General features: G+C 44.7%; 1 protein-coding gene across 6 annotated transcripts in view; it reads left to right on the top strand.

Moving 5' to 3' along the window:
- Positions 1 to 23,451, top strand: part of PDE4B (phosphodiesterase 4B) — a 201,867-nt gene that overhangs the window by 101,591 nt on the left and 76,825 nt on the right. Inside the window, exon 1 of one of the 6 annotated variants that reach the window (XM_065071959.1) lies at positions 11,119 to 11,162. The exons of 4 other annotated variants lie outside the window; for them this stretch is intronic. In XM_065071959.1, the coding sequence (XP_064928031.1) occupies positions 11,134 to 11,162 (29 nt within the window). In that variant the 5' untranslated portion in view covers positions 11,119 to 11,133. Of the gene's footprint in view, positions 1 to 11,118; positions 11,163 to 14,167; positions 14,984 to 23,451 lie in introns of those variants that run through there. One more of the 6 variants, XM_065071958.1, reaches the window with a different exon arrangement.

Below are 23,451 nucleotides of genomic sequence, written 5' to 3'. Positions count from 1 at the left end.
AATCCCACGGAGGGGCTACTGCGAGATTAATAACCCGCTCAGCCTCGTTATTGTCACTTGGAGCCCCCTCGGTAGAATTACTGTCATGTACAATTAGGCGAACATTAATCTATCTGTTACTGTTTTCTTTAGCGGAAATTACATTCAACTTGTTTGTTTCCGATTCTGTTAACTAGATACAATTTTCAGCTAATATCAGACATAACAACTTTCAGTTGATCTGCAAATAAAAAAGAAGATAGACATGCACTGGCCTAGAAACCATTTTGTCCAGTTTTTATGTCTAACCACCCCAGTATTGGGGGCTGATATCTTCCAGATGTGCTTCTCACATGGGGGACTTGGAGAAAAGATGGTTTAGTCCAGGTTACCGTTCTCTGAAGTTCAGGAACAAATACGTCTGTCAACTGAGTCTGCTCACCACTGGGAATGGGAAGCCTCATGGGTTTTCAGGTGTTCGTACTTGAGATGTTGGTGGGGCTTTTGATTCACCACAGAAGAATTGCCCAGTGCCCATATGCACTAAGATGCAAGAACAGAGGGAACTGTAGTTGCTTCATCTTCTTGACACAGACTGGTCTTGCTGGTTGTGCTCCCAGTGAGGGATGGGTCTGTGGTCCCTATGTGGCCTCAAGCTGCACAAGGGGATGTTGAGGTTGGATTTTGGGAACAATTTCTTCCCCAAAGGGCTGTCGGGCATTGGAACAGGCTGCCCAGGGCAGTGGTGGAGTCACCATCCCTGGAGGGGTTGGACAGACGGAGATGAGGTTCTCAGGGACATGGGGTAGTGCCAGGGGTGGGGTAATGGTTGGACTTGATGATCTTGAGGGTCTCTTCCAACCAAAATGATTCTATGATTCTGTGTTGCCCTCCACTACATTTACACCTATCTGTGACTTTATTTGACCTACAATATGACTTACCACCTTTGTCATCCAGAATGTTAAGTCATCTCTTGCAGAACAGAGTCAAATATACCCTAGAGACTAGAGGAATGAAAAAAATTAAGCGGCTCAGCTTCCCATCATTTCAAAACAAGATAGTTTTCACACCAGCTGCTTCCAGCTATATGTATTTTCAGTGACAACTGGGGCAATTTTCTGTCTCAGCAGGTATTGTCTCTTTGCGGTATGTAGAGCTGTACACAGCCCTTGTTTAGGAGGAGCTGAGGAGATGGAGGAATGATGTTCGGGTGCAATGCAACTCTGAGTAAGTGGATATTTTCTCTCTGCACCGTGGGGGTTGAGCTGCACTTCTAATGAAGCATTTCTTAGGCAGACAGAGAAGTGTCATCTATCAGACGTGAATTGCCTCATTTAGTAGACTAGATCCATCTCTGAATTCTCTGCTGTTGTGTCAGTTGCTTTCAGAATAGGGAATATAATATCTAACCTGGCTCTTTGGGGAAAAGTAGCAATATATTGCATACCGTGGCAATAATTGGTATTTCAGCTGGCCAGCCTACCTGCAGCTGGGAGTGTGGGGTGTATGTGTAACACCCAACCGCTCGCACCTTGACATTTGAAAAGGTCATCGCTTTTGTGTTAACTACCACTTCTTGCTTCGAGCAGTGAGGTCCCGACACACTTGATATACAAGAGTATTGTAACGTGAATGGAGAATGATGTTTCATCAACGCCTCTTTGTGATGATTGCAGACTTCGCTACGTCGGTGCAGCTTTGTTGCAATTCAGGGTTGTGTATTTGCTGTCAGTCGTGAAAACGCCAATAGCAGTTGTGCAGTGATATGTTATTCTTCAGTTCATGTATGAATAATAGAGAGGCAGCAAAAATACAGAAAATGATGGGTTGCTTGTGGTCTCTGGTGGAGTCCTTCAGCCCATTCTTTCGAAGGAAGGCACAAAGCCCAACTGACTGAAGAAGGGAGAGGGTGTGTTCTTCTCAAACCAACTCAAATAGAAAGGCAAATAATGCTTATCTTGCTGGCAGTCACTCCACAAGAGGGAAAACCTTGCTCAGCCTGGCCTTACCTGTTATATTTGTAGTGTCAATGTAACTCTAAATCCTGGACTTTCGTAGGACAAGCTTCTGTGGAAGTAGGAGAAGATGGGCTCCCAGCTCTCCACCAGAAAGATGAGCAGATGTTTTCCATGGCTGTCTGTGGTAACTTGTGTATTATGATAGTTTTAGTCATCTGAACCAGTTTCTGACTTACAGAATCAGCAGACTCGGTAACTTTTCCAAGGAGACTGCTGTAGGATCTTCAATTAGTTCGTTGTCTTCTTTTCCCCATGTTTTCTGCTCAAAAGGAGGCTGTTTATATATTGTCCTGAATATATGACAGAAGTAATTCCTGGTTAACAGAAATACCAGATTTACTGCTGCTTGTGAGGGTCACCCGTGAAAACACACAGACCTCCAAAATCCAAAACACGACAGTGTAATCGTACTGACTCAGCAGCATCTACATATACACATCTTTTTGTGTGTGATAACATAAAGTGAAATTTAACCCCAAGTCTCTCATTATTCTCTTGCCTTCCCTGCCTCCCATTACTTAATAATCTCTTTTCCCCCCTGTATTTCCCTGTAAATGACCTTACCGTAGGTTGCCCACTCCAATCTAACAGACTCTCTGCTTCTGACTTTGTGTGAATAATTTAAGGGCATATGTTCCAGTTACAGCTCATTAATTTCCTTTTAAAGTATAGTCTAGACACAAAAGAAAATGTAGTATTTCAGTGCAGAGCTTTGCATTTTCTAATGGTGATTGGAGATTTGTGGACTCTTCTCAGTAGCCGTGGTTCTTCTCGGGGCAGTGATTTGGTCATGAAGAGATTAAAACTCTGCTTCAGCAAGAAACTTAAGCACATATTCAACATCAAGCACAGTAATTTTTATCCACGAAAGCGTTCAGATTCCCTTCTGTGTGATTTACCTCTGTTTGTTCAACTGATCCAACTCACAGGTGTCACGACAATTCCTTTTATTGAAAATCCCTCTATTTATTGCGGAAAGAACCCTGGCAATGTAATGATTAATCAAAAAGATGTGATGGTCAGAGAATAAATCTTTCTCATTTTAAAGCATTTATACAAGGAAAAAGGAAATCTATGGGAAGCAAGCCAGAGAATCTCCAGAGAATGGCAAATGCAAGTTAAGGGTTGTGAAACGGTTTCAGTCCCAGGTTCGGTTTTGCTGTATGAAACATGAAGGTATAATTTTATAAATCTTGTTTTTAATGATCCATTTCCCCAGGTAGGCCAGTAGTAGAATTTAACAGGAGTAATGTTTTGATACTCTGTTCAGTGCATGGCAAAAGCACCCTATAATTTAGAAAAGTATAAAAATTAACAATAGTAATAGAGAATGATATAAAATTGCAGATTTCTAGAATAAATAATTCTGTAATTCTTTAAAACAACTTATTAGGAAAAAAATACCAACTTTGCCATAGAATTTATTAGAGATTTATTTTGCATTTATCTTTTCAGTTAATTTTTTGTAGAATTCATTTGGCATCGTTTAAATTGAAATGATACAGAGATTTTCTACAGTAAAAACACCAAGGAATCATAAGCAGAATAGAATTGGCCAATATATTTTGAACAAAAGTATCCAGTTCCTTTTAACTAGGTTCCTCGGGCCATATTTGTGTTTTTAGTGAGAGAAAGCAGGTTTGATTCTAGAACCATTTATGAGTTGTGGGTGCGTTCGTTGAGAATGTAGCCCTGAGACTGCAGGAACAAAACACAAGTGTTTGCTGTTGGTTCTGCTGGTGAAAATCCAGAGCAGATCCTTCCTTGGGCCATTCTGCATCCTGAGTCCTGGTCAGTTATATCATAGGATAGAATCGTTTTGGTTGGAAAAGCCCTTTAAGATCGTCGAGTCCAACCATTAACCCAAGGCTGCCAAGTCCATCTCTACCCAATGTCCCTGAGAACATCATCTCCGTCTGTCCAACCCCTCCAGGGATGGTGACTCCACCACTGCCCTGGGCAGCCTGTTCCAATGCCCAACAGCCCTTTGGGGAAGAAATTGTTCCCCAGATCCAACCTCAACCTCCCCTGGTGCAACTTGAGGCCGTTTCTGTATATTTGTGAATATAAACATTTGGAAAGTAGATGTTGGGAAGACCAGGTGCAAGTGTATCTCCAGGTATCCAGCATCTTCCTGTGGTGTGAGAAAGGACTTTGCTCCTGACTATGAAAGCTCTTTAGGTAAGGCCATCAATCTAACAATATTACCTTGAGTTTTATCCAATAGTTTATTGTAGAGCAGACAGTATTTGGCTAAAAGTCAGTGTTATTGATAGCGCTTCGTGCTGGAGCCCGAGGAAAATACAGACAAAGTACATAAGGGTGGTGGGACTTCGTGGTGTTCCAGCCTTTGTGGCCAAATGTTGTTTACAACAGGCACTAACAGCACCGTGTTGATGGTTATTCAACGTTTTAAGGTCTCCTAAGTGAATAAATGCTATCTCTGGATTGTTTCGGTTTTGTTTGTCACTTAAAGGTTTTCTTTCACTCCCGGTGCAGAGTGCAGCTAAATCCCAATCCACCACATTCTTTTAAGTGGGCAAGCGGTTATATTTCTTAGCATAATTCAATGGGTTTATTGTTTTGGTTGACGTGAAGACTAACTACTCTCATAATTGAGATAAGTGCATTTTCATTGCGCTCTTTGTGTATTTTTATTGCTAATAAAATAGTTGCGATTTAACATCTTGCTGGCTCAAAATAGCTAGACCTTGGGCCTAATTACGGAGTTTTGTCTTGCTTAGGATTGTGTGCGGTGGAGGTTGAAAGGGTTTGTTTCCAAGGAAACAAATGCACCGGCACTTGCCTCGCATCAAATGTTTCCTGTAAGAAAATGCCATCACCAGGCTCCCAGGAGAGAAAAGTGTCGGGAGGCCCCGGTGGCCTGTGAGGAGCCTTTTGCTAAAAACATCTGGGTTCGTGCTTTCCTGAAAGCGGGAGTGTGATTTCTTAAACGGCTGTTTGGGTGCGTGAGAAAAGGCGATGCGGTGTCAGCATCCTAATTCTGGCGTCTCGGGCTTTGTCACCCCGGCTCAGCGGGGTTTCTTTGGGGGTCAGAACTGCCCTTGAAAGAATATGCAGTGCTATAGGAACATATTTGATGGATAAAATAATACACCCACAGTTTTATATTGTAGCTTTTATTTTTCATATTAGAGAAAGAAAGTCAACATATTTTGACTAGACATATTTTTGTCGATTTAATGTGTCGCTACTGTCAGGTCTACAAAACCCCTGTGCTTTGGGCTGAGGAGTGCAGAGAGGAGACGCTTCCCCATTTCTTGCTCTTTTCTCTGAAATTTGGGTTTGTCAAGGAAGTGGGAACAATAAAAAATCGTTTGAAAATTGTAGTAGAGGGCAAACAAATTGAGAAGAGTCCAGATGCAACAGTTCAAAAGCTTTTTATGTGTGTGGTTGTTTTTTTCCCCTCAAAGTTGGAAACATTTAGGACGCACGTGCCTTTTCCCTGTTCCTGAGATAATGATATTTAGAGGGTAGGGAACGTAAGTGATAAGGTATAACAGTTAAATATATACACTCACGACGCTGGGCTGCGACGTGGACTATTCTGAGACACATGAGTAAGTCTTTTGAAGGACTTAAACTTCTTCATGAAATCTCTTCCTGGAGTAGTTTTTTTTCATCGTATCCCATAGATCATCCAAAAAGCCAGAGAAAAAATCATTGAGGACCACAGGAAAAACCCTTCTAAGGACACCTCTCTGCCGAGAGACTTTGCGCAGAACAAGTCTGTCCTTCTTACCAGGTCCTGGACTAGATAGGACTGAATTACCTCATTTTAGCTCTGGCGTCTGTAGAAAATTTGATGCTTTTCCAGTGCTGGTGATAATGGCAGGAAAAGGAGCGTTATCTGGGTGAACACTTTCTGTAATGCTACGTGATATGAACCACTCCCGTGCACATCTATTAATAAATGGCAGATGGGTACATGTGCTCACTTGAAGCCAGTCCTCGTGACGCCGTCCTTGAAAGGGCTCTGCCTGGAACTAAACTAGATATTCCCTCCAGTTCTGTCTGGGTAGACCTGTTCTATGAGGAGGTTTAACCCAGACAATAAACTTAGCAAAGAAATAATGATGACTTTAAGAAGCCCTTTCCCTCTCTGTTTCTTTACGCCCATCAGTTCTGTTTTGCAAAGCTGATTTCCCACCAGGGAGGCTGAGGGAGGTGGATCCCTGAAGCACGTACCTTGAGAATAAGGGTTCTGTGTATTCAGTGAGAACAAAAATATAATAATTGCATAAGTGACCAGATGTGTTGCTAAACACACGGGAAGAGCAGGTGTGCAAAGAACTCGTGGTTTTTATTAATTCCCATTTCAGCTCACCTGTGTTGAGCTCTCTTTGCAGGGTGATCCCAACGGAAAGTGTTTGGATGGATGTTTAAATATCCATCGATCTCACACATACATTAGTATAACAGCCACAGGATAGCATGAGTATTTGTAAAACTGGATTATATAAAACCAGTATATGTTGTGGCCATTAAGCTGTTATCTCCTTGATATGGCTTCCAGGTGTGTTTCTTCATGTTCACTAACCCTTTTTATGAAACTAGGGTTAATAATCTCTTGTTTTCACCTTCCTTGGCCACTGAAGGATTTGAGTGGGGTTCCCCGTGCTCCTGTACTTGGCGGTTTGCAGTTTTACAGGATCAGAGACTATAGCTCAGCCAATATCAAAAAGAAAAAACAAAAAAAGGAAGGAATGTCCTGTGCCCAGCAAACCGCCACCACTTCTTTCATGCCCCAAGTAAAGGAGATTTAAACGCAGATACTGGCAGTGCCAGGAGCAGAGAGGAGCCCTGGAGCTCACCAACCTGGCTGGGGGGCAGATTATTACCACATGTTGTATGTATTTCACAGGCATTTAATGGCAGAGCATGACTTTGTGTAGCAAACTCTGGGAGGATGATGGCACATTCAGTGTTTTCAAATTATTTAAAAATTATTACTGTTGTGATTTTTCATAGTTTTGGCGTGCCAGAATCTCCTGGCGCAGATGAATGCATAGAGACATGCGTATTATTTTCCTGATGGAAGTTAAAATGAGAGTGATTTCAATATGAAAAAATAACTATTTTCAATATAAGTTACTTCTTTGTTACAGAAAAATAGTATATTGTTGAGAGGGACGTTTCAATATGCCAAGGAAATGATGTATTAAAAACAGTCTTAACATTGGTAAGTTTTGCAATATTGTCTTAGCTTTTTTAGTGTTTAGGAGTCTGAGAAAACTGGAGATCCCTTATTGCTCAGGGTTCAAGATATTGCGTTATCTCCTTTAGAGGAAATCAGGGATTTTAGTGTTTGTTAAAGGTGGATGAAGAGCCCTGTTTCTAAAGCTGTAGGTAGGAGCCTTCTCTCCATCCTGCCCCAAACCGTTGCACTCTGGTTCCCCAAGGCACATGGTCCTCCTGGTCTTGCTTTCTATTGAACTGCAGTAAGGATCGTAGAATCATTTTGGTTGGAAGAGACCCTCAAGATCATCAAGTCCAGCCGTTAAGGTTGGAGCTGCTGGTGGCTGTTTCATGGCTAAACAAGAGCTAAGTGGTCAATTTGCAAAGATTTGCAAGTTTTTCCTCATGGGGCTCACTTGGGATCACCGTGGCTGCTGGTGGATGTGAAATACTCGCCTGCGAGCGAGGGAGTGTATAGAGAATAGGATTAAATTTTCCTGTCTGTTCCGGGGCTTCCTCCCTGTCACGAAATCAGATGTAATGGAAAATATTTTCAAATATTTTCATGCAGATGGATTTGTACTCAGAGGAAATTGAGAGCATGATGGGAGTTAACATTATGGGAGAGAGCAGAAAGGAGCAATCTGAGGAAACTGCTGCTTTCCCTGTCTCCTGTCAGGAAATAGCTCCTTAAGTACCGCACTCCCAAATTGTCATCTGCTCCTTTTAACACAAAATGCCATCATGTAAAAATACCCCTTCTTCAGTCAAGGAGATAGGAAAGCTAATGCTCTCAAAAACTGTGTCTTAAAGGGCTGAAGACACAAAAGAAAGTGTTGAGGTTTATAAGTCATCATATTATGACCTATGTTAAAGAGGCAATTATGTTTTTTCATGTATAAATCTGTGCTGTAGATGAAGTCTAGGGAAGCCAGCAAAGTTTCTTGCTGCTGAGTGTCTTCCCACCCATCCTCATGCTCCATCACATCTAGAAGTCCGTTCCTGAACTTGAGCCTGGCTTTAGATGCGGGAGTCTGAAAACACCAGGGCCACATCAGAGCCCAGGGCCATGTTTATGGGGCTTTATTGCACATCCAGGGAAGATGGGAAAGGCGCTGGTGTTGGGCATTCCTTTGGCATCCGCTTTTCCAGATGGCTCCGCCGATGGAGAGAGACCCAGAGTCATGGCTTGGAAAGCTTGGGAGGCCTCATGGTGCTTCATACGTTTCCATCTAACTGCTGTGAGACACCTCATCTCTAATTATTAGTCTGCTTACAGGTGATGATGTTCCAATATGCCAGGAATTGCAGAACTTTTTCTCTGTTACTTCATTTAATTTCCTCCAGAAAGCAGCCATCGGTGTTTCTTCCCTAATTGAGGTAATATAGCAACTGCGTCTCCAAAGAAATGGAGCATTGAGAGCAAATAAATTTCATCGTAGGCATAAAGCTCGTTTTGAAAAATTGGTGGTGGTTTCTGTTTCCCGCAGATAAACGGTGCTGGGGTTTGGTTCCGTCACCTCGCGCACTGCAGTGGGAACTCGCGTTCCCTCCGGCATCTCTCCCACAAATTGGTTTGTGAAAGCTTTTGAGGTTGGAAGTAGCCAAAGTGGAACATAAAATTAAAACTCCCTAAAGATGCAATAAAATTGTAAAACAAAATGCAATCCAGATGGAGACTTGTGTGGCACATGTACACAGCGCATTCTGTATGCATCATTCCCAGCTTTGAGATTTTGGTGTGCTCCCACCAAAAAAGTGCATTCTAAAGATGTCTTCATATATGCTGTTGACATAAAATAGATAAAAACTCTCCCACTAATTAATTGCAAGCCATGTCAGTGCTAGGACCCCTTGGAGATGGTTATGCAGGATGTGGCACTTGGTATTCACAAACCAGCTGCTGTTGTTGATTCATTATGTTGTTTTCCGTTGGAAACTTTTCAGAAACATTCGCTGGGAGGTCGCAGAGTTGATTGAGTATCACTGAGCTGATTTTCCTTTTTTAAAAAAAATTTTCTAGTATCCTCTATTTCTTGTACAGGCTCTTTCTGACGGCCTTTCCGTACTTAAAAAGGGACAATAAGAAAGATGGGGAGAGACTTTTGAGCAGGGCCTGTTGTGATAGGACAAGGGGTGATGGTTTTAAACTAAAAGAGAGAGATTCAGGCTGGATATAGGAAGAAATTGTTGCCCCTGAGGGTGATGAGAGCCTGTCCCAGGTTGGCCAGAGAGGTGGTGGATGAACCATCCCTGGAGACATCCCAGGCCAGGCTGGACGGGGCTCTGAGCAACCTGAGCTGGTGCAGATGTCCCTGCTCATGGCAGGGGTGGCACTGGAGGAGCTGGGAAGGTCCCTTCAACACAAACTACTCTGATTCTGTGATTGTTGGTGGCTCACTGGGCTGTGGCTCCTCCTCTTCCACATTAAGTGGCCTGGTTTGTAGTTTACCCATCGGAAAATACAGTTTTATTTATGGGAAGCGGGGAAGAAAGGTGTTGGCAGGAAAGGGGGAGGTGATGTGTCTTTGGAAAAGATTAATTGTCCTGGGGGGCACTTTGTTTTTATATTAGTGGAGGAGAGATTCAGGGTACATTGATAGCATCACTCCAGAAGCCTTTTAGTGATACCAGTTTTGGAAAACATCAAAGTGCTCATGCTGTGTCCCACCTGTATTTCTCCAGAGCTCTGTGGATTGAGCGCATCGCTCAACTCCAGTACTTCAGAAACACCCATTGTGCAGGTGTGGGGTTGGAGCAAAACCAGCCCTGAACACTTGAGTTGGCAATTAAAGAGAGTCATCTGCATTGGCAAGAGCTTCCAGTGAGCCTGTCCCTGATGAATACACACCTCTAATTATGCCTGCTATTTTCTGCAATCCAACACTCGGTTTATTTTAGCCTCGTATTCCTGCGAGGCCTTGGGCATGTGTGTCTTGCAGAAGAGTCTGTGTGAGATCCAGGTCGGGTTTGGGAGCCGATAATTTCCCGGCACACCAAATTACCTGTGGGTTTCAGGTCAGCTTACAGCAGGAATAGCTTATTATTTGGTGAATAGAATTCCAAAATTCAAGAAAAACAGATTATCTTAAAATTACATTTGAGCTACTAATTTTGGATGGGTACATGTTTTATGATTGCATTTTTCTTAAATAAGTGTATTTTTCAGTATTACATAAAGAATGCTTTTATTTAAGAGTTGATAAGGTAGCATTCCTACAGCTCTTAGGTCAGTCCTTGGGCAGAGGACTATTTTAGAGAAGAAGAAAAAGGAAATTAGAATTGCAAAGCAGGATTTCATCATTATGAATCAGTGTGGCCAGAAAGAAAGAATTAATGAAAAGCTTCTGTGCGTCTGAGCAGTTGGTTTGGTGCACAAGCAATCGCATCCTTTCCCAATCAATAGATGGCTTTGTGCTCCGCGAAACCGCCTGCGCCAGCGGCACGTGGCAAAAAACCCAACAATATAAACATTTGCAGAAGGGTCGATACCGCTCTGCAAAACAGCTCATAAGATACTGGGGAACAGCATTAGAGCAAAAGTTCATTTCTGAGCAGTTTTCACACTTTTTCATTATAAGGGAAGGAGGTTTGCATGTTGTCCTGATTATTCCACTATTAACAACTAGGAGGAAGAGAAAATATTCCTCTGAATATATTCAGTATTTTATTTATTTGTCTGGGGTGAAAGCCCCAATATATTTTGCGTTAGTTCTTTAATCTGGAAATTAGGCGTGCGTATTTTTCCAAATGTGCTGCGCTTCTGGTTTGTCTCAAGATACCCAGAGTATCAGCTGATTTTTGTCAGGCTGCTGTATCTGCGTCTTTCGAGGACGGGGAACATTCCGGAGCCTTCGCAGGAACCTGCTGTTGATTGATGGAATAAAGGTAACGAAGTGCCGAAGGGCCTGGAGTGTTTCAAGCCAGCACGATAATGGGCCAGCTGCGCAATAGCCGCGTCAGGTAATTTTTCTGAAAGACGTGGAAAAATGTTACGTGCTGGTTTTCTAGCAAATGTGGTTTTGAAGAGTCTGTGCGATTTTTCACGAAGCGCTCGACGTTTCCCTGGTGGAGCATCAGTCTTGGGGCTGCCGGGATGGACCAATGGCACTAGTAGGCATCATTAGTGGGGCTTGCAAAGGCATTTTATCCTCTAATTAATAAACACATTGCATAAATAGATGCAGCACCCGATGGATAAAGATCAAAATGAACAATTTGCTGATTTTTTTGGAGTGTGTAGGAGTAGGAGGCAGGGCACTCAGTGCTTAGACCCACAAGTGAGGCAGAAGTGGGTTCTGATCGTAGCCCTGAGAATTATATTCATTTATAGCGTGTTGATACCACAATTGCTAGTCTTTCATTTGGGTCTTTAGTGGAGGGTAATTATTCAACTGTCTGAGAAGCTATAGGAGAAAAAAACAGGAGAATGACTTATTATCCTTCCCACCCAGCCACCGGTTGATTACTGCCATGTCCCCTGCAATTATCCACATCAACTCAGGATGCTCGACGAAGGGAAAGGTTGGGAACATGAAGGGAGAGACCATAAAAACAGGAGCAGGGAGAGAAAATGCAGAATCTCGGTGTAGCAGGATAGCAAAGAAGGAATAGTGCACGGAAACGCCTGTTACCAAATTATCAGGGGATTAATTTTGTTGTTTTTCACCAAGGAGAATGAGAATAATGTTGAAGGCCAAGGTGGCAGAGTTTCCATTTGGTTATTTTTTCCCAGGCATGGGGTGAAGGGCACATTTTAAACCTGATTTTAATGTACCAGCTGAGGAAAAGCTAAAAGGCAGAACCACCTTGGGCAAGAGAGGGACATTAAAAAGGAATTTATTTGAGTCCATGAAATCGCTTGAGTTATCAGCTCGTTGGGTGCAGATTGGGTGAGAAGCCAGCGGGGTGATGGGGGGAGATTTTTGGGGGGTGATAGCGGTTTGTCCCTCCCCAAGCCCACAGTCCTGGCACGTCCATTGGGGACATCCCGGCGGCTTGAGTTAAACTCATTATGTGGGCTGAATTTCTTCTGATTTGAGAGCAAATTACATTTCAGCCTGCTCCATGGGGGGAGCTGCTTAATTTAACTCTCACGCAGCGTGTTTTTCATTTATGAGAACCGCGTGAGGTGGATGGGGGTTGGCGGTGCTGGGTTTTGCTGGGCTGGCTCTGAGCGCCAGGCACCGGTAGAACCAGCCGGTGATTCTGGGCTTTGCTGCACAAGAGAAACGGAGGGCACAGGGATCTAGAAATTCCCCCACCATTAAGAAATGCCCGAAATATTTTCTGAGCTGAGGTTTTCCAACTGTTTCCAAACCTGCATGCATTTCCAGCATAGTAAAGATCACTTTTGAAAAGGTAAATTCCCGTTTTGAAGCTGGTATCAGCAGAATTGATGTCTCTGCTGGCTGCGTGTGAAAGTGGCCATTTGTACAACTACCTGTTGTACCTGTAGCACAATCTGCAGGCTGGGGTTGGAGATGTGCTTGCACCTGCGTTTCTGTATATTTATCTCCATTCGTGTATGTTTGTGGGCCTTTTTGTAGATAAGATGCGTAATTCTGGGGGTCTGCGCTGATCTGAAAGCGAAATTATTCGCCACCATGTGTAAAACTGTCTCCTTTCAAAACAAATTGATGAGAAGGAGGTGCAGCAAAGCAAATGAGAGGTGCAAACTGTTTGTGTATTGATTATCCGTGCTCCATCTTTGCAGGCACGCTCACTTTATTGTATTTAAGTTGCCTCTGCATTTCTGTAAAATGTTTTTTGATGTCAATAGAATAGAATAGGGTTTAATGTTTCATCTAACAGGTAGAGAAGAGAAGCAGTTCTTCCAGTCTGGGTTTTTCCTCGGTTTTGACCGTGTTGGTGCAAACTCTTGTGGCTGCGTCTGTGATGCCGTTGCCAGCCTACCCCTCCCTGTGCATTTTGCAATTGGATTTCAGGTCTTAATTAATAGAACAGTCACTCATTCCCCTTTCCAGGTGGGTTTTAACTATGGGGTGGGCTGGTTTAGGGTCTCGGTTTATGGACAGACCCCTCACGCCACGGGGTGCGATCCCCCCTGTCCTGTCCCCTCTTGCTCCTCTGGATTCCGCCACTCTGTGGGCAGGGGATGCTCTGCATCACTCTGATGAAATGTAAAAGCCATTTATACATGACCTATAGAAAGCCCATTTATACATGTTTGCTTATGCATTTGATTTCCGCTGATGATAAAATCCCTTCCTTCTGGTTGTCAAGGTGAAATGTCTTGAGACTTCACCGGGAGGAAACAAAAAATCCAGCAAAGGGAAAATTTGCTCATCTGTGCTGTGCATTTCTTGACACTGAACTTTTTGTCTCCCGGATGGAAGGGAGCTCAGCGTCCATCCAGCCTCATCAGCGTCACCCCCTCCTTGCCCCCATGTTTGGGCGGACGGAGGTGCCGCGGGGGCAGATCCCACATTCCGCATTCCCAAACCATCGCCCCGCTGCAGCGGGAAGCGCTTCGCATTTTCTGCTATTCAGCCAGCCCTCCCTTTGTCCCCTGGTCCCCTCCCTGGCTCCGTGTCCCCAGCACCGACCCCAGCGGAGCTGCAGCCTCTCCGAGCCCTGAGCGGGTCCATGACAGGGGCTGGTGGCCAAGGAGCGGATCCGTGCCGGGGGTCTGAGCCCAGGGCTGCGCTGCTGCGGAACGCCCGGATTTTATATTTGGTATTTCAGGAGCTGCTCCCCGCGCAGCTCCGTGGCTGCTGCCTTCCCACCACCCACCCCCTGACGTCTCGATGCACCAGGGAGCTGTGCCGGGTTTGATGTTCAGCGGCGGGATTTAGATGTAAATCTTGTAAAATTCCATTTTATGCAGAGCCACACAAATCTGCTCCTTGCTGGGAGGCTCCGGGGTGAAGCTGCAGCTGCGGCCGGACCTGCCGGGAGGATTTTCCTGCGGGCAGAGCGGCTCTGCAGAGGGAGGGCCGGGGGGGTAGCTGGGGATCCTGGCCAAAAACAGCCCCGTCCCCGAGTGACAGGAGTGACTTTGTGCAGAGTGACCCCTTGGAGGGAGCTCACAGCCCTCCAGAAGCTTTGCTGGTCTGGTGGGATGGATAAGCCAGGCCTTTTGCTGTAGAGACGAGCTCCATCCTGCCCGTAAACCCCAGCGTGGGGTCCCCCCATCGCTGCTGCGCCCCTGTCACCTGTGTCACCCCGGGAGCTGCATCCTCAGTGCGGAGCGGGTTACGCAGGAGGGACCCGGGAACGGAGTTTCTGCAGCGTCAGAAAACTTCGATTCATCTGTCAAGGTGGTGAATGAACGAGGGATATGACCTGGAAAGGATAAACAGGAAAATGGGGATGTTGCTTCAGTTTGGAAAAGGTTTGCTTTATTTTTTTCACCTGTCTCAGGATCACTGGAAGGGATTATACAAATGAGAGCAGGAAACTGCAGTCAGGGCTTTAGGGCTTTGCCAGAAATAGATTCTTTTTTTTTTTTTTCTTCTGATATAAATGAAGAAATATAGGAGTCCGTAGAAGTTGTTCCACAGGCACCCTCACATTTGATTACCAAGTCATTTGCATTCGTATATAAAGTGACATCCACCCTGCAATGGGAGTTGACATGTAATCACAAAGAATAAAAACTCCTGGAAACATCTACATGCCACTGATGCAACTTCAGAAAGACAGAAGTTTGGACTAAGTGGGAAATGTACTGAATATTTTCGGACGAGTAGAAGAAAAGTATCATCCTGGAAGATGTTAAATGTTAATTTTGTACCTAATCGCCGCCATTCGTGGATTTGGTAAGTATTACTTGGTTTTGTCCAGATCAGAACAGTACTGGTGGGCAAAAGAGCTTGAAAGTGGCCGTTTTACTTGGGCAGAAGGCAGCAGCTCAAGAGAAGCTCTGCTGAGGATACAGGTGTTCCTCAGGCTGTAAAACAGTCACGATGCTTGCTGAATATTTTCTTTTCCTCTGGCTTTCCTGATCAGATCTTGATCTCTCAGCGCACCCTCATGACGTCTCGTAATTTGGGAAGGGAGGGGTGAAAAGCATGGAATATTTTGTATTGCTGCGTTATTTTTCTCATAAGGTGTGTATGAACAGAAAATTTCATTTGAAATGAAATTCAGACCGTGCTGAAACGGCTTTCCTTTCTATAGGTCAAAGTCTGCTGGCTGAGTTCAGGCATGAAATCATTGGACAGTGTGGTATATATGTTTTTACAGTTGCAGATATTCTATGTAGTCTCTATATCACCTTGTAAGATTATAAAATACAGAGAGAATTTGGTGTACTAGATGTTAAAATACTGTATTCTGTAGTCTTATCTATACATATATATTCTGGTCTTACATAGAACTTATTCTATACAATCTTATTATTGCTTATAATCATTTAACTGTGGCTCCCTCTGCATTAGGCTCTGAGGTGAACCTATAGCTCAGTATTTGTGTTTATCAAAGAAAATATCGAGGCTCTGAGTCTTTAAAGGGTTCTGTGAAGATGCACAGTTGACTTTCCTTCTCCAGAGCAGAGTCTGCTCATCACCAGGAGCCGCGTGTGGCGTCTCAGGGATGGGAGAACAGAAAGGTAAATATTTAGAGAAAAGGAAAAGCACATTATTGTATTGTCAGAAGGCCTCTGGTGAAAGGAAATGTTAAGAAAGGAAGAAATGGGGCCTCTATAAACAAGGAGGGGAAGGACGGAGGGTCCCAGTGGTTGCTCGAGTTCTCTGTGCAGTGCCATGTGTCGTCCCTGCCCGAGGACAGTGTCGCACCCAATTGATGTGCGACGCGTTGCACAGTCGCGTCGCTTCAAACCGTTACCAGCATTCGTCCTCTTTGTACCAAAATACTCCAGCTTTCCTTTCTCCATCCGTGCCTGCTGGTCTGCAGTGTAGAGGAGAGCCCAGATGTGACACCCTAGTGAAGATCCCAGCAGGATCTTCACAAGCAGTGCCCATGGGAGGGTCAAAATCTCTATAAAATTGCCCTTGCAAAGCTGTTTATGTGTGTGTGAGCTCCAAAGGCCACGGGGGACACGCTCCGGCGCCGGCAGGTCATGAAGGAACATGTGTCCTCCTGCCAGCTCCCACGATGTGCCAGGTCTGAAGGACGGAGATAAGCGAGGAGTCATGTGGCTGTGGTGGCAGGTGGTGCTGCGGGTTTGCAGAGCCCATATTAGACATATTTTGGAGTTATTACCATGGCTTCCCCTTGACGTTTTGGCAGAGCGAGGTGTTGGCTGGATTTAGGGAGTTCCTCTTGAGGAGGAACTGTAGTCATTTAAGAAAGAGGAATGTCAGATCTGGAGGAAAGGGGGGGGAGGCGTTAATTGATTTGCCAGAATTACAAGCAAAAGGAAGAGGAGACACCACGTGCATGAGTTACAGATGGTGCTGACACTGGTGTGGAGCACAGGGTGTCATGGAAATAAATATAAATAGTGTGGTCACAAGCACCAAAATCCTGAGAGGTGGGTCCTAGAGACAAGTGGGGCCATCGGAGCCAATCTGATCAATCGGGGAAGTTTCAGGTAGTTGAAACTGTACAGCTCAAGGGGAGCCCTGTTGGTACACTGATTTACAAAGGAGGGGATGGGGGCTTAAGGCAAGAGGAAATAACCTCAAGTTGCACCAGGGGAGGTTGAGGTTGGATCTTGGGAACAGTTTCTTAATGGGAAGGGCTGTTGGGCTTTGGAACAGGCTGCTCAGGGCAGTGGTGGAGTCACCTTCGCTGGTCTAGTTATAGTTCCAGCCTGAGTCTTGCTAATCATGACCTCTGTAACTACCTGCTTTTTGGCTCAGAACACGTCTTTCCTCAGATTCATTAATTACTGTTAGCCATTTGCACTGTTTCTTCAGGCATTTTGTTCCCCTTTAATATATTTTTGGTCCTCTTCTGAGCTTCTCTTGCCTCTGACCCATCATGCACAAGCAAACTCTTTAACTGAACTTTAAAAATAAAAGTGTTGTAGACTTCGGTGGAAGTGTAACAGTTGACTAATCTGAACTATCCAAAATGTATTGATTAAATTAAACAAATCAACCCAGTAACTGTTCCCTGCCAGGTGGGTAGGCAGGGGAACAAACAACTGGGAATGGGTCATTAAAACCAGATGCTAACAATGCATTTCAGAGGTGAACCCACTTGGAGTGCTGCGGTTTTGCCCCTGAGGGTGGTGAGAGCCTGGCCCAGGTTGCCAGAGAGGTGGTAGATGAACCATCCCTGGAGACACCCCAGGCCAGGCTGGACGGGGCTCTGAGCAACCTGAGCTGGTGAAGATGTCCCTGCTCATGGCAGGGGTGGCACTGGGGGAGCTGGGAAGATCCCTTCAACACAAACTATTCTATGGTATTTCATAATGTAGTACCATATATACTGACTCTGATTTTCGAATTGATTTTTTAAGTACTGAACTGTTTCTCCTCAGAGAAGAAGAGTTGGGTACGGTCTGGGAGTCAACACTCTCCAATGTCATAGGGAAAAATCTGCTCTACCTTCAATTATCTTGCTTTTGTGGGGCTTAGCTGTAACTTTAGATGTGCTTTAAACATTTTGATTGTCTTCATGTATAAATTCCATAGCCGTCTATAAATAGGCAGTGTCTTCAACAAAGACATGATTTATATGCAGAGGGTAGGTTTGAGAGACGTAACTCAGAAATCTGTAGGCACAATTTAGGAAGAAAAAGCCAAATATTACTCTTGTGCTCACAAATGGCTGTAGGAAGCACAAAGAGTACGCTGTTTAAACGTGTCTGCAGCGAAGACAATGCCTGGCTGAAAAGGGATTTTTAACCATAAAACAACGGGGATTTAATTGGCTGAGCAATGCAGTGTTTGCTTTCACTACGTGAAAAGCTGCTACGGGGGGGATTCTGGTAGAGGAATGGTGCTGGTATTTAGTGACCTTTCCCTGCTCTTCATGCTGTATCTTCTCAAGTTCTTTCTGGCTGTGTTTTCCCGCTGGCCTTTCAAGGCAGGAGATAAGAGATAGAGCATCGGAGGCTGCTCTTGTCCTATTTACATCATCATATTTACATCAATTGTCTTACCTTCCAGTGAAATAACCTATGTAACTTTGTTTAGATGGGAAACTCTCTTTAGCCAAGTTCGTGTGTATCTAATATCTGTCATGCACAGTAAGTTATTTTTGAGCCTTTTCCTCCTCCTCGTTGGCTTGTCTAAGATGCAGAGGTCTAAGTCCTTCCTTGGTGCAAACACCCTGTGCAGTGTTGGTCCCATCAGCAGATCGGGGTGATCCTGGGTGGGGGAGCTGCCTGGGTTGAGTGGGTCTCCAGTGATTCTTTTAGAATCATGGATAGTTTTGCTTGGAAAAGACCTGTAAGAGCATTGAGCCTGACCATTAACGTGGCACTGCCAAGTCTACCTTTAACCCATGTCCCTAAACCATGTCTCAAATGAGTCTAGGTTCTCCTTGGATGCTTTCAGGGGGGAAGGCAGTGGTTGTCTTCCTATTGAAGAGGATGTCGTTGAGTGCTCCACTGGCTTGCAAGGTTCTGATGATGGGCTTCCCTGTTCCTCAGCGTCTGAGCATGCAAGAGGCAATGGCCTCAAGTTGTGCTGGAGAGGTTTAGACTGGAAAATAGGAATGGTTTCTTAATGGAAAGGGCTGTCGGGCATTGGAACAGGCTGCCCAGGGCAGTAGTGGAGTCACCATCCCTGGAGGGGTTGAACAGATGGTAGATGAGGTTCTCAGGGACATGGGGTAGAGGTGGACTTGGCAGCGTTGGGTTAATGGTTGGACTCAGTGATCTTGAGGTTATTTTCCAACCAAAATGATTCTGTGATTCTACATCTCTGGTTTTTATACTTCCCTCAGCACCAGTGCATGTAAGCTTGAGAGATTATTTTTAATAGAGCTACGGAGAGTTAAGATAATGTTATGTCTTCCTGCCTCATCCCCCCCACTTTTACTGTGGCCTGAGACCTCATCCTGGTCACCACCACGTTTCCCCCAGTGGCACCGGTTCCTCCCAGCGTGGTGGTTCAGGAGATGCTGCTCTGTGCCGCACCGCACAGAGGAACTGGGACAAGTCCTTGATGGTCCGGAGGTGCTGTGAGGTGAGTCAGTGTGGCCTCACCACAGGAAATCACTGGGTCCAACAGCATCGTGGGTCGATTCTTACTGAGCTTCTTTTCATGTTTAACACATTGGTAGAATTAACACATTTTCATATGCTTTCATTTAAAAAAAGATAAACTGCTATCAAAGGCTTGCAGTCAGTTTATTTTCTGGAATTTCTAGTGAAAGCTACATAAAAAAGCAACAGAACCATACAAGTAATCAGAGGGGAGAGGCCAGGGTGCGGGATATATCCTGCAGAATGATTATTAAATCCCTTTATAAGCCAAGCAACAGTTTTTTTACTTTGGAATTTTTTTTTCCAGAATTTAGCAAAGCGCTTTAGCGCTTTAATACGTTTACCATCTGTGGTTTTTAATACCATTTCCATTGTTAATTGCACATTGTAAATTACATTCTGTGAGCGATGGGGAGCGTTGGCCGTCGCTGGTCGGGTGCGGGATCGCTGGGTCTGTGTGCGGAGCCGCCGAGCCGGGGGCCGTGCCGCTGCCTGCCACAAATCTCATTTCTCCGGCCCATTGACGTCACTGGGAGGTTTCAAACCAGCCCAGCACATCGAGTAAACTCGCACATCAATGAAATAATGAAACGCCAGAAAGGCCGATTCCCAGCGCGGGCGGATCAGGCTGCTGGCTTTGCTTTGAGCATCAGGAATCCTTCTCCTTTTAACAATTTTTTTTTAACCTTTTTATACCTAAATGTAAAGAAATGCTTTTAAGAAAGCAGCAGCATCATTAGGAAGTGACTGTGAAGATGTAAACAAGGGCTTTGTGGTAAAAGAGCCGTGTTTCCGAGGAGCCCATGCCTGCCGTGTCTGTGACCGGTGAATGTGGCCGTGGGAGCGCGCAGCCCACGACAATATTGATTCACGGGGTGTAACACTCATGGCTAATTCACAAGAATAAAAAGGAGGCTTCTCCTCTCGGAAATCCTTTCCTATCTGGTTCTATTTTCGCATCCTTTAGCTGGTTAGTATTTAAATAAATAGAATCATAGACTAGAATCGTAGAATAAAGCTGTGGTTATAAGCAGCATCGGGGATAATCTGTGATAAATTGAACAGAGACTAAAAACACTGAGAAGGCGAGGCGGGGGGGCTGCAGGAGAAAACCCGCTGTTGTTTACCTGCCGCACACAGCCGGGTCTGACCGAAACTGCTTATTAGGGATGGAGCCACCGTGCAGCTTTTTGCCAGTTTAGCCGGGTGTGTGCACGGAGCAGCTGCGGTTCTGCGGGGTCTGCGATGCTCCCGCTGTGCCAGGTGGAGCAAAACGCGGCTCCTTCCAACATCACCTTGCGGAGAAATTCCGGCAGCTCCAGAGGTAACCCAGCAGCTTTTCCTACTGCAGTTCAGACACATTACAATGTAATTTTGCAACACTCATAAAAAAATAAACGTGCTGTCGGCATGATGATGTTACGTGGAATGGTGCCTTTTTGTGTTCTGTGTTATAAGCTTTGGGATCTTTATTTTCTGCGTGGTTGTCCTCAAAATGCTGAAGGAAAGGTGACTCACTGGGGACCAGAGGGTGACCCGTGGGTGGTTCGAGGTGGCTCTTCTCTTGTGGCAGACACCAACATAAATCTGCCATAATCCAGAGTTTCCTGGGACCGAGTCAGTGGAAGGATGGGTTAGATAATGATTATTGTTTTGCTTTTGAAATGTGGGGAGAAAGATTTTTAATCACATCTCATTTCCTTTAGAAAGTCCTGAGGAATTGCATCTAGATGAGGATCAAATGCCATGGCTAGAGTTCCAAACCTGCGCTCCCCAGTGCTGCCCAGGACGTGAGCAATGACAGGACTGTGTGTGAGATAATTACTCATTTAGTTCTCAGGATTAAACTCAGGCTGAGCTTTGGAGCTGAGGAGCAAGGGACTGTGCCCAGTGTCCGTCTGTCTTGCTCTGGGCACCGCGTTGCTGAGGATGCTCCCCCACAGGGTGAGTCGGGCTTTATTCTCTGCAGCAGCAACCTGAGCAGGAGTAACTTGAGGGGAATGTCGCTCGGCCCCTGGAACAGCTTTTTCATTTTTCCCATCAGTAAAGGGGATAAATTTTCGGGGACAAGTTCACTGGTGATGCGGAGCTATTCTTGGGATGGCAGAACAGTAAATCACAAGCTATGGAGGGTGTGTTTAAAAAAACCCATCACTTGGCTTCTAGAGTTTTTTGTATATAACAAAACCCAAGTCAGTAAGAACCCTAAATTTCACTTAATTCTTCCACAGGATCCAGATTTCAAACCCGTTTTTCATTGTTCTCTGTAACAGCCAGCTGCCCAGAGATTGCCTGACATGCCAGTGATTTTGTAGCTAAAAGAAATTTTTATCCCAGTTATTAACTCAGGAAAAGAGGTTTATGAAGGAAATCCCGATAAAGCTTTAGAAACAAGAATCTGCATTCCTAAGCCTGCTGAGATACACAAGTCAACAGCTCCAGAACTTCTTAGAAATGCTGGGACCCGTGTTTGCATCCCCGGTGCTGCACCCTGTCCAGCATCTCTGCAGCAACATTCCTGCGGCAAGAACCCAGACCTGCCTCGGTCAAGGTCAAGACCATGTGCGTGTGCTGTAACAGTCCCTGGTTTTGTTGCCACCTGTTTTTTTCCCCAGTTTCTCAGTTCATTTGCTTTTCGACAGACCCAGCGCTGTGGCCGGGTCCTGTGAGCAGGAGCCGCCCGGTTCCCACTGGGTCTCCAGTGCCTTTGGGACCCCTAAAAAAGTCTCAAATTAGCGCACGTGTGCTAAGATTTGCTTGCAAAAGACTGTCAGGGAGTGAACTGTGAGTGTTTGTATCAGGGAAAGGCTGATCCCTGACTAACTGGACAGGCGCTCTTGCCAAGTTTAAAATTAAACCTTTAAAGGAATAGCCTGAAACAGAAAAGAGAAGAAAAAAAAAAACCAAACCTAGCCACCTCCAGCCAGCTCCTGACAGACCATTTGTTATTGTGGGCAGAACATGTTTTCCATAATTTTGTTCTTGAAAACAGCTCAATAGTTTTTGCAGGAACTTTCCAGGCAGATTTGATCCCCAGCAAGTGGAGCTTGCGCGGCTGCAGCATCCTGCCCAACATGGCTTTTGGAGTGGGAAATCTGAAGCAATTTTTGCTGTATGTCTCCCTCTGGGGTGTTAATACCTACTGTGTGTGTAAGTATCAACTCCAAAAAAAGTTTAACAACTAATTTAAACAGTAACAAAAAAAAAAGTGTGATTCTATAGTGGTTAACATAATTCTTAAACTTTATAAACACCCTCATAATTCCTCTTTTATGATGGAAGACCTCTCATGTTTCCCTTTTCTTTCTGTTTATGTGTTTGCCTGGGCTATATATCAACATGAAACTTGTGTTTGCAATACAAGTGGCAGATGTGGACTCCAGTATTAAGAAGTTTCCCTTCAGCCTCCCCCTTTGCTTTGCAGGAGCTGCTGGACCACGCGCAGCATCTGCAGGGGATAACGGGGGTGCTTCTGTTAAATGCCACATTCTGTGCCCCCAGATTTACTAATGGATGTGAAAGAATAATGATGCTCCGTTTTTGTCTAGGAGTGAGTCCTGACGGCTCGAGGACGTGTGAACCGGCCGCCTATTTGTGTTTTCTCAGATGAAGGCAATGGGTGCTGTGAAATGACAGGGAACTGAATTAATCCAAAGGGCCTGATTCCATTATAAAATATTTTTAGAAGTCATGGATAAAACATGATAGGTTGATAATATCAACTGCTGGAATGAGTGAATGATTTAAGTAACACAGTTTTGGGGATAGGAATATAGAAAAAGCAGAGGACCAGAAAAAGCAAATGTATGTCTTTAAAATACACAGGTAGTCACTTAGACAAATGCTTCCACAGAATTAAAATCTGTCATTGTTAAAAGCCTATTAAAAGCCAATTTGCTACATTTAGAGAAGCATATATTGTATTGCCTGCCCTGGCTCAGGAGCTCTTTTGATTTTGATGGTTTGGCCCCCTGTCAAAAGCACAAGCATGAGCAGAACGCAGCATATGTGATCGGTGGGTTTGTTTATAGGAGTAAGAGAATTAGGAGAGGAACCGAATTTGATAGACAGTATATATTTAGCTTTTCAGAGCGCATGAAATACAGCTTTGAGTATTCAAGCTGACTCTCAGAAGGGCAGAGCTATAATCCGTGTGAAAAA

Source organism: Columba livia, chromosome 8, assembly GCF_036013475.1.
Source record: "Columba livia isolate bColLiv1 breed racing homer chromosome 8, bColLiv1.pat.W.v2, whole genome shotgun sequence".
NCBI classification, from domain to species: domain Eukaryota; kingdom Metazoa; phylum Chordata; class Aves; order Columbiformes; family Columbidae; genus Columba; species Columba livia.
Note: the sequence above shows the minus strand (reverse complement) of the source record. Positions and strands in the feature narration are given on the sequence as shown.